A 16,092-nucleotide genomic window follows, 5' to 3' on the forward strand; every position below is an offset into this window, starting at 1 on the left:
AAAGCTCTTTAGATATATATCTAACTTTAGTATGTATTTCCTTTTTTTTTAGCATATGATATAACACAAGTATCTAAAACATGTCCTTGGTAAAACATATAGATAAAATCTTTTGTTTTTAATATTGTTAAAAAATTGTTTTCCTTAAAATCCAGTTAAATACAAAATTATGCTGATGGCAAAAAGTCTCTTTCCATTTAATTTTTTTGTACCTAAACTAGACCGTTAGTTTTCTCGTTTAATTTTTTAGCAAATGTCATTAAGGGGCCTTTTTTAGCTGAATATGCGGTATGGGCTTTGCTCATTGTTGAAGGATGTACGGTGACCTATAGTTGTTAATTTCTGTGTCATTTGGTCTCTTGTGGAGAGTTGTCTCATTGGCAATCATACCACATCTTCTTTTTTATATTAACTGCGTCAAATTCTTTATGTGCCTGTCCCAAGTCAGAAACCTGTAGTTCAGTGTCAGTATGTTGTCTATACAATACCTACCTTTTAAAATTTTCTTGGGAAAATAATTCTAGCAAAGTAGAAATGAGACATATACACCTTACAATCCTTCCATACAACAAATATAGTTGATCTATTGCTTATAGTTGAAGAAAAACAGACCAAAACACAAAAACTTAACACTGAGAAATGAACCGTGAATATGAGGGCAAGGTCAAATAAAACCTGTGAGACTGACACGAACATCATACAATATTTCCATACACCAAATATACTAATAGTTGACCTATTGTATATAGTATTAGAAAAACCCTAACCCTAACCCTAACCCTAACCCTAACCCTAACTCAAAAACTTAACTTTGACCACTGAACCATGAAAATGAGATCAAGATCAGATGACACCTACAGGTTTGACATGTTCACCTTACAATCATTCCATATACCAAATATAGTAGACCTACTGCCTATAGTATCTAATATATGGTCTTGACCACGAAAACTTAACCTTGTTCACTGATCCATAAAATGAGGTCAGGGTCAAATGAAAATTGTCTGACGGGTATGAGGACCTTGCAAGGTACGCACCTCCTAAATATAGTTATCCTATTACTCATAATAAGTAAGAAAATGTTGACTCTTTTTTCAAGTAGTCACTGAACCATGAAAATGAGGTCAAGGACAATGGACATATGACAGACGAAAAATTCGTCACATAAGACATCTATGTACAAAGTATGAAGCATCCAGGTCTTCTTGCTTCTAAAATATTAAGCTTTTAAGAAGTTAGCTAACGCTGCCGCCGCCGGATCACTATACCTATGTCGAGCTTTCTGTGACAAACGTCGCAAACTTCACAATTAATTACCTTCTATCCCTTGTCCAGCAGTCACACCTGAAGATTTCTCTGATATGACAGTCTGAAAAAAATGAGGAATATGCAATGTTAATATATCTTCATTCATGTCACTCGTAGAATTATTAAATTTCTAAAATATTTACCCCCAAAAATAATATACAATCAAAGAGCAGATTGCTCTCAGGGATACGATTGTCATTGTTCCATTGACACATGTATACATCTAGCTGGATAATGTTATTTTAAAACTAAGTCAACTGTACATGTAAAATGTAATTTGCGTAATCTGAATAGTTACAAAATAGCCAATTCATAAAAGTGTATGAACAATGTACTTAGGCCTATTGTGTTTTATTTTTGTACTATCAATTCTAAATTTACTTTCCACAGCAGTCACTAAGACTCTGGACTCAGAATGAGAGAAGTTATTTCACTTCGTATAACGTTAATTCTAGGAGAGACCCCATTCCTAGCTCTTTAAAATATTTAATTTCGTTTGGGTCAGCGATCATGACTCCTTTTCGTACACATTCCTCGGTTCAAAATGCGATCGTTTTAAATATAATACGACGTTTATTGACAGAGCGAGCTAATACTCAACGTGTTTTGATTCAGAATTCACGGAAGTGACTTCCGGAAGGGAGACAACTCGAAACCAAAATATGGAAGACTCCATTTTGCCTAAAGGGGTGTTCTCGTTACAACTTGACGATGTGGTCTACATTTACCTTAATTCAAATGATGCATATGATTTAAAATTATGCAACAACAATAACTCTCAAAAGCAGACATACATAGAAAAGATCCCATGAGTTATAAATTAATTAATTGAGTGGGGAATCCAGAGCAACCATGCAATCCAATACCCCTTGAAGTCAAGAAAACTATACGCATGCGCATAATTACCAAAGCAAACCCTCATGAACAGGAACGTATATCAAAAATGTTTATTAAACAACCTAGATGGTTCTCTATATATTTATGGAAGTACAATCTCAAATATCAGTTTTATAACGGTAACAAATAAGAAAAACTCCACTTCAGTTATTATATGACAGAAATAGATTCATCGGAATTCAGAGAACTCTCGCATTTTTATCAAAACTGGGGAATTCCCTCTGACGTGTTTCTAAATTTATAAAAACACTAAATATAAATACTGCTTAATTCTGATTTCCGTGTTGTTAAAAACACTCATATATAAGTCAATGGAATAATCAAACATGAAGATTATGAAAAGAACATTATAGGAAAATTGTTTAAGTTATAAAGTTACAAATAAAATCAATAGTCCCAAATTTCTTAAGTCCAAGTCCCAGAACTCTGCACAAAATCAACAGACCAGAACAAACTCTGAACTTGATCTGTAACTTGTCATGGTACAACTATATACCAAATATCAAATCAACATCTTAAAGCAAGATAAAATAAAATGCTTGGCTGAGTGCAGCCTGATACAACCGCGGAGTTCGAACCCTGATCAGTTTGGGTAAGTTTGGTCAAGTCTAATCAAGGTTGATACTGTCTGAATTTGGATTGTGATCAAATTTTTGACATAACATAGGTTTCTGACACAAATAAATGTGGTTAAAGATCTTAAAAATTTGAAATGGGACATTTAAATTCCTTGAATGTCTGATATCCAAAATCTAACCACATGGTGAGATTCAGCATATAAAAACACACCAAAATCTTAATTTTAGTTGAAATCAAACTCTGTTTAATATTGGACCCTTTTAACCTTAATATGGACTAATTTGAAAATAGGGCCCAAAATACAAAATCTAAATGCACAATAAGATTCAGCATATCATACAGCCGCAATAAGTCAGTTTTTGATGGAATCAAACTAAGTTTAATTTAGGACCCTTTTGACCTCAATGTAGACCAAGTTAAAAATGGGGCCCAATATTCAAAATAGTAATACAAGGTTATAACCCCAAAAATTAAAGACTTTTAATTAATCCAATTGAAATTAGTTAAAAGAATGTCTTTATTTTCAATTGAAGATTTCCTGCTATAGTGCAATACTGTGTTATTGTGCAATATTGTGCTATTGTGCAATACTATGCTATTGTGCAATATTATGCTATTGTGCAATACTGTATAAGATTTCTTGCTATTGCACAATACTGTGCACTTAAAGACTTCTTGTTATTGCACAAAACTGTGCTTTTGTGCAATACTGTGCTATTGTGCAATACTATGCTATTTGTCAATACTGTGCAATTGAAGATTTCTTGCTACTGCCAATACTGTGCTTTTGCACAAAACTGTGCAATTGAAGATTTCTTGCTACTGCCAATACTGTGCTTTTGCACAAAACTGTGCAATTAAAGATTTCTTTCTATTGCCCAATACTGTGCTATTGTACAATACTGTATAATTGAAGATTTTTGGTATTGTGCAATACTGTGATATTGCCCAATACAATGCTATTGTGCAATACTGTGCTTTTTGCAATACTGTGCAATTGAAGATTTCTCCTTAACAAAAAATAGACTTTGAATTAATCCCATTAAAATTTGTTAAAAGATTTTTCTCTATTTTCAATTGAAGTTTTCCTGCTCATGTGCAATACTGTGCAATTAAAGATTTCTTGCTATTGCCAAAATACTGTGCTATTGTACAATACTGTGCATTTGTACAATACTGTGATATTGCCCAATACTGTGCCATTACGCAATACTGTGCAGTTGCGCAATACTGTGCTACTGCGCAATGGAAGATTTCTTGCTATTGCGCAATACTGAGCTTTTTTACAATACAGTGCTATTGAAGATTTCTTCTTTAAATTTTTCAAAAAAATTTAAGAAAAAAAATATGAACCCCCCCCCCCCCCCCAAAAAAAAAAAATTGAAAAAAAATCCCCCCAAACTCATTCCAAGCCTTCTCTTAGTGGTATGGAACTTTGTAGTACAATTAGATAGAAAAATCTATACACTAAAACACAAGTTATTGTCCGGAAACTACAAAAATGCTTGCTTTTGGCCCCTAAACTGTTGGTACCATAACCCCGAAAATCAATCCCCACCTTCCTTTTGTGGTATTGAACCTTCTGGTGAAATTTCATAGAGAGACATCAATTAAACTAAATTTATTGTCTGGAAACCAAATGTGTCTTCGGACGATGACGCTGCTGACGACAACACCTACGACATCATAGCATTATAAATATGAACGTATAAAAATGCTGAAAACTGATTACTTTTCTTTATTGTTTAAGTCAAAGGACCATAACTCTGCACAAAACTTCAGACCAGAACAAAATTCGAAATTGTTCTATAATTTGTCACAGTAAACCATAAATGATACCAAATAACAAATCAACATCTGTAAGCATGACGACAAAAAGTGTGGAAACTGATTACTTGCGTGAATTTAAGAAGTCAAAGGACCTGCCATGTGAGGGACTCAAACTCATAACCTGTATGTAAAAAGGCTAGTGAAAAATTTGTTAGCTACGTACAGGATATTTGCTAAGGTAGGACAAAGTTAATTGTTGGCCAAGATAAAAATACAATACAGTTATCTCAATTTCTATGCATTCTATACAAAATAAAAAAAAATGAATATTTGACAAAGCATAGGTTTATGACACACAAATGAATGTGGTAAAAGAACTGAAAATTTTGAAATTGGACATTTACCTATTATGGTCCAATATCCAAAATCTAAGTACCTTGTTAGAATAAGCATATTAAAGAAACCCAAGAAATCTATTTTTGATGAGATACTTATAATTAAAACATTCCTGTTCAAAGGGAAATAATTCACAAAAACAAGAGGCCAAATGACATAGAAATTAATTATTAATTATACCATTTCTGTTCAAAGGGAAATAACTCAAAATAAACAAGAGACCAAATGGCATAGAAATTAATTATTAATTATACCATTTCTGTTCAAAGGGAAATAACTCAAAATAAACAAGAGACCAAATGACATAGAAATTAATTATTAATTATACCATTTCTGTTCAAAGGGAAATAACTCAAAATAAACAAGAGACCAAATGACATAGAAATTAATCATTAATTACACCATTTCTGTTCAAAGAGAAATAACTCAAAATAAACAAGAGACCAAATGACATAGAAATAAAGTATTAATTACACCATTTCTGTTCAAAGGGAAATAACTCAAATCCATATGGTAAAAATCACTTTTTTTACTGAAAGGCCAACAAATCAACAACGAAAACAGCTCAAATCGTGAAAATTGAACTTGTCACAGGAAACAACATATCTTAATTTGAAAAGATTTCGTCAAAGCTTTTTCATGTTAATGAACTGACAGTGTTTGGCAGCCGCTGTACATCCTTAAATAAATAACCAGAAACAATTAAATATCAAAAATCAAGAAAACTTGCTATTGTCTTGTTCGCTCTAGAATATGAAATAAAAGACATGTGCTAATTTTGTTGAATATTGAAGAAATCAGATAATAATAAATTCCTGAATTGAAAAATGGCAACTAAGCCAAGTTAAAAGCTTGTTAATTGCGGATCTAGCGCCTCAAATATATGATGTCTAATCAAAATGGTGATAACAAATAAATTGCATTAGAATTTTAAATTGTTTGTTCAAACTATTGTTTTAAGATTTTTCTCCTGAAGTATCTTGGTTTTGTGATATCTGATTTCTGAGTTTTATATTTTTTTTTTATCTTTTGTAACTTATTTTCTAATTGATTCATTGAAGTTTAAGCATTTATAATTCAACACCATCATATCTATCACAATAAGTACCTGTAAGTATTTCATCACATCTTCATACTGCCCTAATTTATGTTCTGCTGCTAGATCGTAAGGAGTCTTACCCTGAAATACAGATACATCGTTATATTGCTTTCACCTGTTACAAGAAAGGCTTCTGTAATACATATCTTACAATTAGTTAGACAAGTAGCAGCTGAGTGGTGATTTATTTTATCTTAACAGATGCTAACCATATATATATAACTCATGAGACGACATTTAGATCATTTTTTCACAATTTTGTGAAGACTTTAAATAGGCTTTTAACTCTTTTTTGTCCTATAATTTTCTTTGCAGTTTGAAGATTGTCTACATGAAGGTGTGGAGGACCTTTGGGGTCTTCATTTTTAACTATCTTTTCTAATTTGGTGGACACATTATTGACAGTTCTTTATATTTTTAACACCCGAATTTCATTATAATTTTTTTTATATTTTTGCACCCAATTCTTTTCTATTCATTATTTTTTTACCGATTTCTCTCCATTTTCATTTTTTTCTTCTTCCATTCATGATTTTCTAATCTGTAAACCCATCCATACCCTCCTATATCTGTATAACTACAACACACCCTCATATATCTGTACACCCTCTCCACATCCTCCTATATCTGTAAACCCCATCCACAACCTCCGATATCTATGAACCCAATCCATACCCTCCTATATCTGTATATACAATCCACACCATCCTATATATGTATACCCTATACACACCCTCCTATATCTGTATACCCCATCTACACCCTCCTATATCTGTATACCCCATACACACCCTCCTATATCTGTATACCCCATCAACACCCTGTAATATTTGTATACCCAATCCACAACCTCCGATATCTGTATACCCCATATATACCCTTCTTGTATATATTTGTATATATAAGACGTCTATACAAATGGATGATTTAATGCTGGAATACAATGACGTTCAAACATAGCAACCATGACGTTACATATAGAGAGCGCTAACGCGTATAAGTACATGTATGAATCCCGTGTAATGTGATTGTCTCTATTTATCCGCGACTTACTCGGGGCCGCGAGTAGTGCAATTAAAGTCTCAATAAGCGATTTATCTAAATTAATAAAATAATCTATAAATGAAAAGAAATGAAATATTAGAAACTTTAAAGTCTATGAATCACATGTAAAACTATCTCTGTATGTTCTCAATTATAATTACAGTCTCGGATTGCGGTTTTGTAAACGAGCACTCCTTCTAAGTATTTGCGATTCATCATTGTCATTTGAATTTATCTCTAGTGGGTAGAGTTTGACGATTGGTCTATTCGTAAGTCTAAATTTTGTAAGCACTAAAGCTGATCTCACCAAACCATCTCCACCACGCACATGGTCCTCGATGATACCAATGTTCCATACAGTTCTAGACGAGTCATCATGAATCTTTACTATATCCCCGGTCTTTATCCTCTGTAGATTATTTCTACTGGCTCTTTGAAATTCCCGTAGTGATGTTAGGTACTCCTTCTTCCATCTCGTCCGAAAGTGTTGTAGTAAAACTTGTTGTTGTTTGTTACGTTTTAGCATATGAGCGCAAGTTAGTGTTTTTCTAGTGTCTTTGAATTCGCTGTGGTCATTTGAAGGATACGGAAGTGTCTTTAATCTTCTGCCATACAAAAGATGAGACGGCGTTAGTGGTTCTGGATCCTTTTCATCAGTAGAGATGTACGTTAACGGTCGGTCATTCAGTGTGCACTCGATTTCTGTAACAACTGTGTGTAGCTTATCTAAGTCGATACAGGCACGTCCTAATGTTTTCTTGAGCGAAGTTTTTGTGAGTCAAATAAGGGGCTCCTACCATCCTCCGTACCAAGGAGCTCTGCTTGGTATAAACTTCCACACTGTCCCAAATTCTATAAGTTTTCTGTGCACAGTTCTGATTTGAATATTTTAGAAATCTCTATCGCTGCAGATTTATACGTAGAAGCATTGTCAGATATCACAATGTTCGGTAAAGATCGACGACTAACAAATCTGCGAAAAGCTAATAAAAATGAATGTGTCGTTAAATCCTGAACTAACTCTGAACATCTCTGGTTGAAGCACACGTAAATAGAATTATGTACGCTTTTGTTTCCTTGTTACTATTTTGTCGTACATGTAACGCTCCTGTAAAATCAACTCCCGTGACGCTGAATGGCGGGTCTTCTCCAAGACGATCCTTTTAAAGCGGTGGTGGGTCAGACACCACATACGATCGACTAATTATCTTCCTACAGGGAATACAATTCCGTAATGCGGTTTTCACTCTCTGTCGGATTTTCGGTATCCAATATGTCTGTTGAATTAATGTAATTGTCCCATTTATTCCACTGAGATTTTGTAATTTGTGTGCGTCCAAAATACTTAATGTTGTCAATGGGTGTTTTGTCGGAAGTAAATAAGGGTATTTCACTGTTTCGCTAACGAGCGCATTGTCAATTCTTCCGCCGGAACGTAGTAGTCCTTTTTCGTCGATATATAACCGTAACGGATGTACAATAGGTAGTCGGTTAGTATCCTTTGAAACAATATTGCGGATTTCATTCATAAAAATAGTTTGCTGTACATTCCGTATCAGCACGAGTGAAGCATTTTAAATCTCGTCTGCCTCTAAATGTTGGTCTTTCCTGTTTTGTGACATTGTTCTGCAATTCGCTATAAAGCGCGATACGTAAGACATTATACGAAGCAGTTTCGGAAAACTGCTGAATTTCTCTATATTGATGACTTCCTTTACTACTGTGAATCTGTCATCATTTTGTTGAATTTGCCGGTCTATGTCTTTACTTTCATTGTCTGTAATTGTTGTCATAGCAACGGAATTTCGATCCCAATGCGGCCATTGTTCTTCATGTGCAAGCCATTTCTTCTGTTCGTTGAAACAAGTATCATTATTCAAAAACTTAGATGAAGACATGCCGCGCATAAGATAGTCGGCGGGGTTACAGTAATAAAATTAACGGTACCAATTTTCTTGCACCAGATGCGCATTTCGACAATACATGTCTCTTCAGTGATGCTCGTGGCCAAAATATTTGAAATCCAAAGCTTATATAAAAGATGAAGAGCTATAATCCAAAAGGTCCATAAAGTATAGCCAAAGTAAGTTGGACAATACCTCCAAGTTTTATTTTCCACAAGTTGTCGGATTTCTGTAATTCTATTAGCTATAAATGTTTTTTTTTTGTATTTCGACGAATATAACCAATTCAGAACGATTTGGCTATCACACCAAAATGTAATTTCTGTAATTCCTAAAATATTTGACACATGTTTAGCTAATTTCGCTCCAACTACAGCGCCCATCAACTCCAATCGCGGCAAAGTAATTACTTTAAGCGATGCAACTCTGTTTTTAGCCAGAACTAATTGCGATTGTTTTCCTTGTACAAAGTAGGCGCATGCTCCATAAACCTGTTTGCTAGCATCGGTAAAAATGTGTATTCTTGCTGTTTGTGGCGATAATCCATCGTTGTTAAGTAGTCTGGAAAGTTCAACTGATTTTGTATCTTTAAGATCTGTAGATAAAATAGTCCATTGCGTAGTTACATCTTCAGGTAAGCGTTCGTCCCATCCAAAATTACGTTTCCATAGTGACTGCATTAGTATCTTAGCTTTCACTGTCACGGGACTAAGTATGCCAAGCGGATCAAAGATTTTAGACGACTGTCGTAATATTTCTCTTTTGGCTACATCTGTCATGGTTGAATCTATGTCTACTTCTGCAAATAAAAGGTTGTCGTCCGCAACATTCCAGCGCATTCCAAGTATGTTGACCTTGTTACTGGAATCTAGTACGTTTTCTGTTTCAGCAAGTTCTCGTAGTCTGTTAGAATTAGAGTTCCATGATCTGAGGTTAAAGCCTCCTTTCTGTAATAAACACCTTGAATCACGATAAAATTGCATTAATTCGTCTTCATCAGTAAAACTAGTTAAACATTGTCTACATAAAATTGAGAATGGAAATGGGGAATGTGTCAAAGAGACAACAACCCGACCAAATAAAAAACAACAGCAGAGGGTCACCAACAGGTCTTCAATGTAGCGAGAAATTCCCGCACCCGGAGGCGTCCTTCAGCTGGCCCCTAAACAAATATATACTAGTCTAGTGATAATGAACGCCATACTAATTTCCAAATTGTACACAAGAAACTAAAATTAAAATAATACAAGACTAACAAAGGCCAGAGGCTCCTGACTTGGGACAGACGCAAAAATGCGGCGGGGTTAAACATGTTTGTGAGATCTCAACCCTCCCCCTATACCTCTAACCAATGTAGAAAAGTAAACGCATAACAATACGCACATGAAAATTCAGTTCAAGAGAAGTCCGAGTCTGATGTCAGAAGATGTAACCAAAGAAAATAAACAAAATGACAATAATACATAAATAACAACAGACTACTAGCAGTTAACTGACATGCCAGCTCCAGACTTCAATTAAACTGTCTGAAAGATTATGATTTCATCATATGAACATTAGGCACAATCCTTCCCGTTAGGGGTTTAGTATCATACCATCATAACATATATGAGAAGAACATAACCCGTGTCATGCCAACAACTGTTTTTAGAATAAATGTGTTTAGTTCCGATGCAAAGACCTTATCAGTGACTCATTATCAACGCCAAAATATGCAATCTTTAATGACCTGACAACAGTATCGTAACTATATCCCTTCTTAATAAGTCTATTCAAAGGTTTTGTTAGTTTTTGAGGTGAATACTGACACCTTTGTGCTTTATAAAGAATATTTCCATAAAAAATTGGATGTGAAATACCTGAACGTATTAGAAGTCTGCATGTTGAGCTATATTTACGAATGATGTCTTTATACCGATGATAAAATTTAGTAAATGTTTTGACTAGTTTGTGATATCGAAAACCCTGGTGTAATAATTTTTCAGTAATACTTAATTTCTCTCGTTAAAATCTAAAACATTGTTACATACACGAGCGAATCGTACAAGTTGAGATATATAAACACCGTAAGATGGTGACAGGGGAACGTCACCATCTAAAAACGGATAATTAACGATAGGAAATGAAAAATTATCCCTTTTATCATAAATTTTAGTATTCAGCTTTCCATTAGTTATATAGATATCAAGATCGAGAAACGGGCAGTGGTCATTGTTAGTATTAGCTTTATTTAAAGTAAGTTCAACAGGATAAATTTCATTAATATACATACTGAAGTCGTCATTATTGAGAGCCAAAATATCATCCAAATATCTAAAAGTATTATTAAATTTGTTTATCAGATGTTGTTTCGATGGGTCTTTGCTTATTTTTGTCATCAATTGTAACTCATAACAATACAAAAACAGGTCCGCAATAAGTGGTGCACAGTTAGTCCCCATTGGAATTCCGATAATCTGACGATATACGGAATCCGCAAAGCCAACAAAAATGTTATCTAGTAAAAATTCGAGGGCATATATAGTATCAAAGCATGTGCAATTAACATAGTTTTTTTGTTTATTGCTACTAAAAAATGACCTAAAAGAGTTTGAAAATATATATTCACATTCTGATTTTTTGAATGCCCATTGAATTAGGTGTGTGAATTTTTTCTTAATGAGAATGTGAGGCAATGTGGTATACAGGGTAGAAAAATCAAAACTTTGAACAGATTCAAAATCACCAATATAAGCATGCAATTTATCAAGTACTTCCAACGACACTCCAAAAGTAATTTATTCCACTATTTTCGAAGGCCTTATTTGAACAATTTATTATCAGGTTTTTAATTGTACCAAGTGTGCTGGTAAGAAGAATAGACAATTAAGTAGTTGAACAATGGCTTGAAGACGAAATAAATCTATATTTGTAAGGGATTTTGTGTAGCTTCGGAAGCCAATACATAGTTGGGACTTACATTGTATTTGGCTCTGCTTGTAAAGCGGTGGCTAAAAGTTTATGTTTGTTACAGATTTCGTTTTCTGAAAATGGAGTTAGTTGGAATGTTGGTGAATTGGTGATTTTCTTTTTCAGAACCTCAATGTAAAATTTACGTCAAACAATAATAATATTATTAGCAGCTTTATCGGCCGGGACAAAAACAAATTCCTTGGCTAGTTCTTTTAGTTTATGTTTGATACGAGAAATAGGTTTATTGTGATTATTGTTAATAGTAAAATGTTCTTTAAAATGTTGAATACGTATATCAACTATCTTCATTACTGAATTAAAAAAAGAGTCCAAAGATTTTTTGTCAGCTTTTTCCCGTTTTATCCATTTCATACACTAAGTATGGAGTGAGTCGTGGATGATATTACGACACTCATTCCAATTAATAATTGACGGGGGACGATATTTAGGTCCTTTACTGAGGAATGATTTTAACTCTCTGTCTTGAACGATGTTAAGATCTCCTGTTATAACATGGGAAATGGGTCCATAAATATATTCGGAATTGCTGCAATTACATGAAGTAGGTGTATTTTCACTGATATTAACATCTTTACACAATTGACTATAATTAAACACAAATTTCCGGGTAGATTTCTTGTAAATATAACAAATAAGAGGTAGCTCAGTATTGTCAAAATATCCAGGAATTTGTTCTTTAACAGAATGGTTGTTAAATATACCGGAAATATTTACAAAATCAAAGCCTTTATTGACATATTTTAATTTTAATAAAATGTTTTTTATGATCTTCAGGGCGATCAATTTTGGGAAATAATTTAGAATAACAATATGCCATAATAATTTGAAAAATTTCATACTTAGGACTGCTATATGAAATTGTGTTGCAATCCTCCAAAATTTTCTTTAACTTATTAACCGGTAACGAACAGAGTTTTGTTAACAGATAATGTCTGCCGTTGTTTTTTGAAATAGAAATTAGGTCCGAAATATTGGTATGATTGGCCCGAAATTTTCTTTGATTGCGATTTGTTCTACGACCGTGAGAACGTTTTTTACGAACAGTTTTAGAAACTATATCCAAAATGTTAACGGAATTGGTTCTAGATATATTACCAATTCCCATGATATTATCATTTAGACCGAGAGGATAAACTGTCTGTAATTTTTTAATCCAATTTAATTCAATTATTTTCCGTGATCGTACAAACTATGAATGCGATTCACCAGGCTGCTTATTAACTACTTCTAAAGGTTGAACTGCTAAATATTTAAAAGGATGGTTGTGCTTCCTAAGGTGTTGGTAAATGATACTTTTGAATTTATTGGGTCTTTTAAAACGATACAGATGTTCTTGAGTGCGTTTAGATAAATATCGTCCAGTTTCTCCTACGTACTGAATACCACACCCCGGTTTGTTTCATGTGAGTAAATAAATAAACAAGTCTTGTGTAATTCTTGAAGCTGTTGGACTAGGATTCTCTTCAAAGTGTTTTAATAAAGTTGCATTTATTATAAATGGTGAGCATGTAGCTTCGAATAAGACTGACTTGAAACGATAAGTTGTAAATTGACTGGCTGAATCAGTTGGGTCACTTAACCAAAAGAAGCGAGTTACATCGCGGTCAGATTTATGAAGTCTAACTTGCAGAAATGCCTTTTTGATATCTGTTGTCACTGCAAACTTTTGAGTACGAAATCTGGTAAGTAGCTCTGTCATGTCATTTGAAATTGGCGGATATGAGTGAAGACAGTCATTCAAACTCGGACTTTTTGCGTTCTCTTTACAACTGCAATCATACACAATTCTAATCGGAGTAGTTGTAGAGTCTTTTTTAACGGGTTGGTGCGTTATGTAGTGTATGCGCTTTGGCTCGTGCTCCTTCTCTTCTACCTTTTGATAAAACCACGTTTTTCCTGCTTTTAATTATGTAGCCATATATTTTAAATAAGTTTGGTTCCTGGTTTAAGGGGTTAACGTCTCTGTGGGTCTTTACTCTTGCAATCATCTCGTTTGTCGGTAATTCATGACATTCTTCAATCCATGGAAGTTTTGCAACGTACTTTCCTTTCTCATATGTCATCGATGTCGATGAAAATTCTTTGATGTTCTGTTTCTCCGTGTTACATTTATACGTTTGTCGTTTTCTTGTATACCAATGGACTCCAATTTCCAAAACCTCTCAATATCATAGTCCTCTTTTGTGTGACTAAATAATATGTGCATCATGTGTGAATTGCGTTGTCCTCTTGTACATGTAAGTGCTCCAGATAACAAATATCCTATTTTTGAGCTCATCGCTGTCGGTCCGTTGCCTCGAACAATATCATCCTTGATTACATCCCAGTAGTGGTCTGCTCCAATGAGTAACGAAATTTTAAAGCTATTATCATCTGATAACGGGTGGGCTAGTTTTAGTCCTTTCAAATAATGTAGTTGCTGCGAAATGTACCTGCGGTTATTCTGAATCGGCGCTGCTATGGTAGGTACAATCAATACCTATAAAGGTATTTTCTCTCCCGAGTCTGTTTCTAAATACATTGTGGCTTTATTCATGTGACGAACATTCTTGTCAGAATTTCCGAAGGCGGATATGTTGAGGGTTTCCTGAGCGTCTGGCTTGACGTTCAACTTGTCGGCTATTTCCTGCGTCATAAATGATCGTTGCGCTCCTTCGTCGAAAAGGACGCGAGCGTCGGCGCACGGATTCTGTTACCATATTGGCGCGATTGCCGTTTTTAAGAAGACGGTAGAATTTTCCTGTTTAGCAGATGTATGCATGATTGGCGTGCCATTTTCTGTTTTACTTGTTTCTTGCCAAGCATAACTGGAATTAAGAGGGAACCATACGTATCTTGGCACTGTCCTAAAGATTCTAATCCGCGGATATTAACTTCTGACTTATCCGAAAAATTACGGATACTATCTAATGTGTATGAGGGTGCTGACAAATCTAAAAGAGTTTTCATATAAGCGTTCACAATTTTGTGTGTTTTCCCAAAGAGATTTACTAATAACTCCACGGCTTTGTGATAGTTTGCGCTGGACAGGTTTAAACCATTTATGACATTAACAGTGTCTGCATCAAGAAGTGACTGTAGGTACGTGAATTTCTGGACATCAGTAAGTGTATGATTGCTGTGAAGGGTGTTTTCAAACGACTCCCAAAAGTATTGTCACTCAAGAATTGGAACAAGTTTGTTAAGAAAATCTTGAGATGAATTCTGTGTTCATTACAGGACGGGTTTCGGAATTGACTTCATGCATGTTCATGACGGGTTGTGTGTTTGGGATACTTTCGTGAGATAATTCTGTACATGTACGTATAACTGTTTGTGCTAATTTCTTATAACAGCGTAAATGCGTTTCAAGATCTAAATTATACTCATCTGCATCTGTGATTTCAACTTCTATGTATTTTCCAAAATCTGTTCATCCAGTTTAAGAATTACACTTTATTTTTTCACTATAACGTCAATAATTGGACCTGCAATGTCCATATCTATCTTCGAATCAGTGTTCAGCCCATCTAGTTTCTTGAAAAATTTCGTGACAGCTGCTCTATTTTCAGCTCGAATAGACTTGATTCTCGACGAATCCATCTTTTACCTCGGTCTCGGTAACAATCTCGTGATCGTATAATTGTAGTTTGCGTTGTGTTATGAATAGAGAAAAAAGACGTCTATACAAATGGATGATTTAATGCTGGAATACAATCACGTTAAGACATAGCAACCATGACGTTACATATAGAGAGCGCTAACGCTTATAGGTACATGTATGAATTTCGCGTAATGTGAGGATAGGAGGGTGTATATGAGGTATACAGATATAGGAGGGTATACCCAATCTGCATCCTCCGTTATAGCTGTATACCCCATATACACCCTCCTTTTATCTGTTAACCCATCCACACCAACCTATATCTGTATACCCCAACCACATTCCTCATATATCTGTATACCCTATCCACACCCTCCAATATCTGTATACCCATCCACACCCACCTATATCTGTATACCCAATCCACACCCTCCTATATCTGTATATCACATCTACCCCCTCCTATATCTGTATACAACATATACGCCCTTCTATATCTGTATACCCCATCCTTACCTGCCTATATCTGTCAACCCCAT

General features: G+C 34.6%; 1 protein-coding gene across 1 annotated transcript in view; it reads right to left on the minus strand.

Annotated features, from left to right (window-relative positions):
* LOC139497855 (uncharacterized) overlaps positions 1 to 16,092 on the minus strand; it is a 74,002-nt gene that overhangs the window by 21,451 nt on the left and 36,459 nt on the right. Inside the window, exons 8-9 of the mRNA XM_071286095.1 lie at positions 6,059 to 6,130; positions 1,318 to 1,369 (exon numbers count right to left, since the gene is read on the minus strand). Coding sequence (XP_071142196.1) covers positions 1,318 to 1,369; positions 6,059 to 6,130 — 124 coding nt within the window. The remainder of the gene's footprint in view (positions 1 to 1,317; positions 1,370 to 6,058; positions 6,131 to 16,092) is intronic.

Source organism: Mytilus edulis, chromosome 12 (assembly GCF_963676685.1).
Source record: "Mytilus edulis chromosome 12, xbMytEdul2.2, whole genome shotgun sequence".
In the NCBI taxonomy this organism is placed as follows: domain Eukaryota; kingdom Metazoa; phylum Mollusca; class Bivalvia; order Mytilida; family Mytilidae; genus Mytilus; species Mytilus edulis.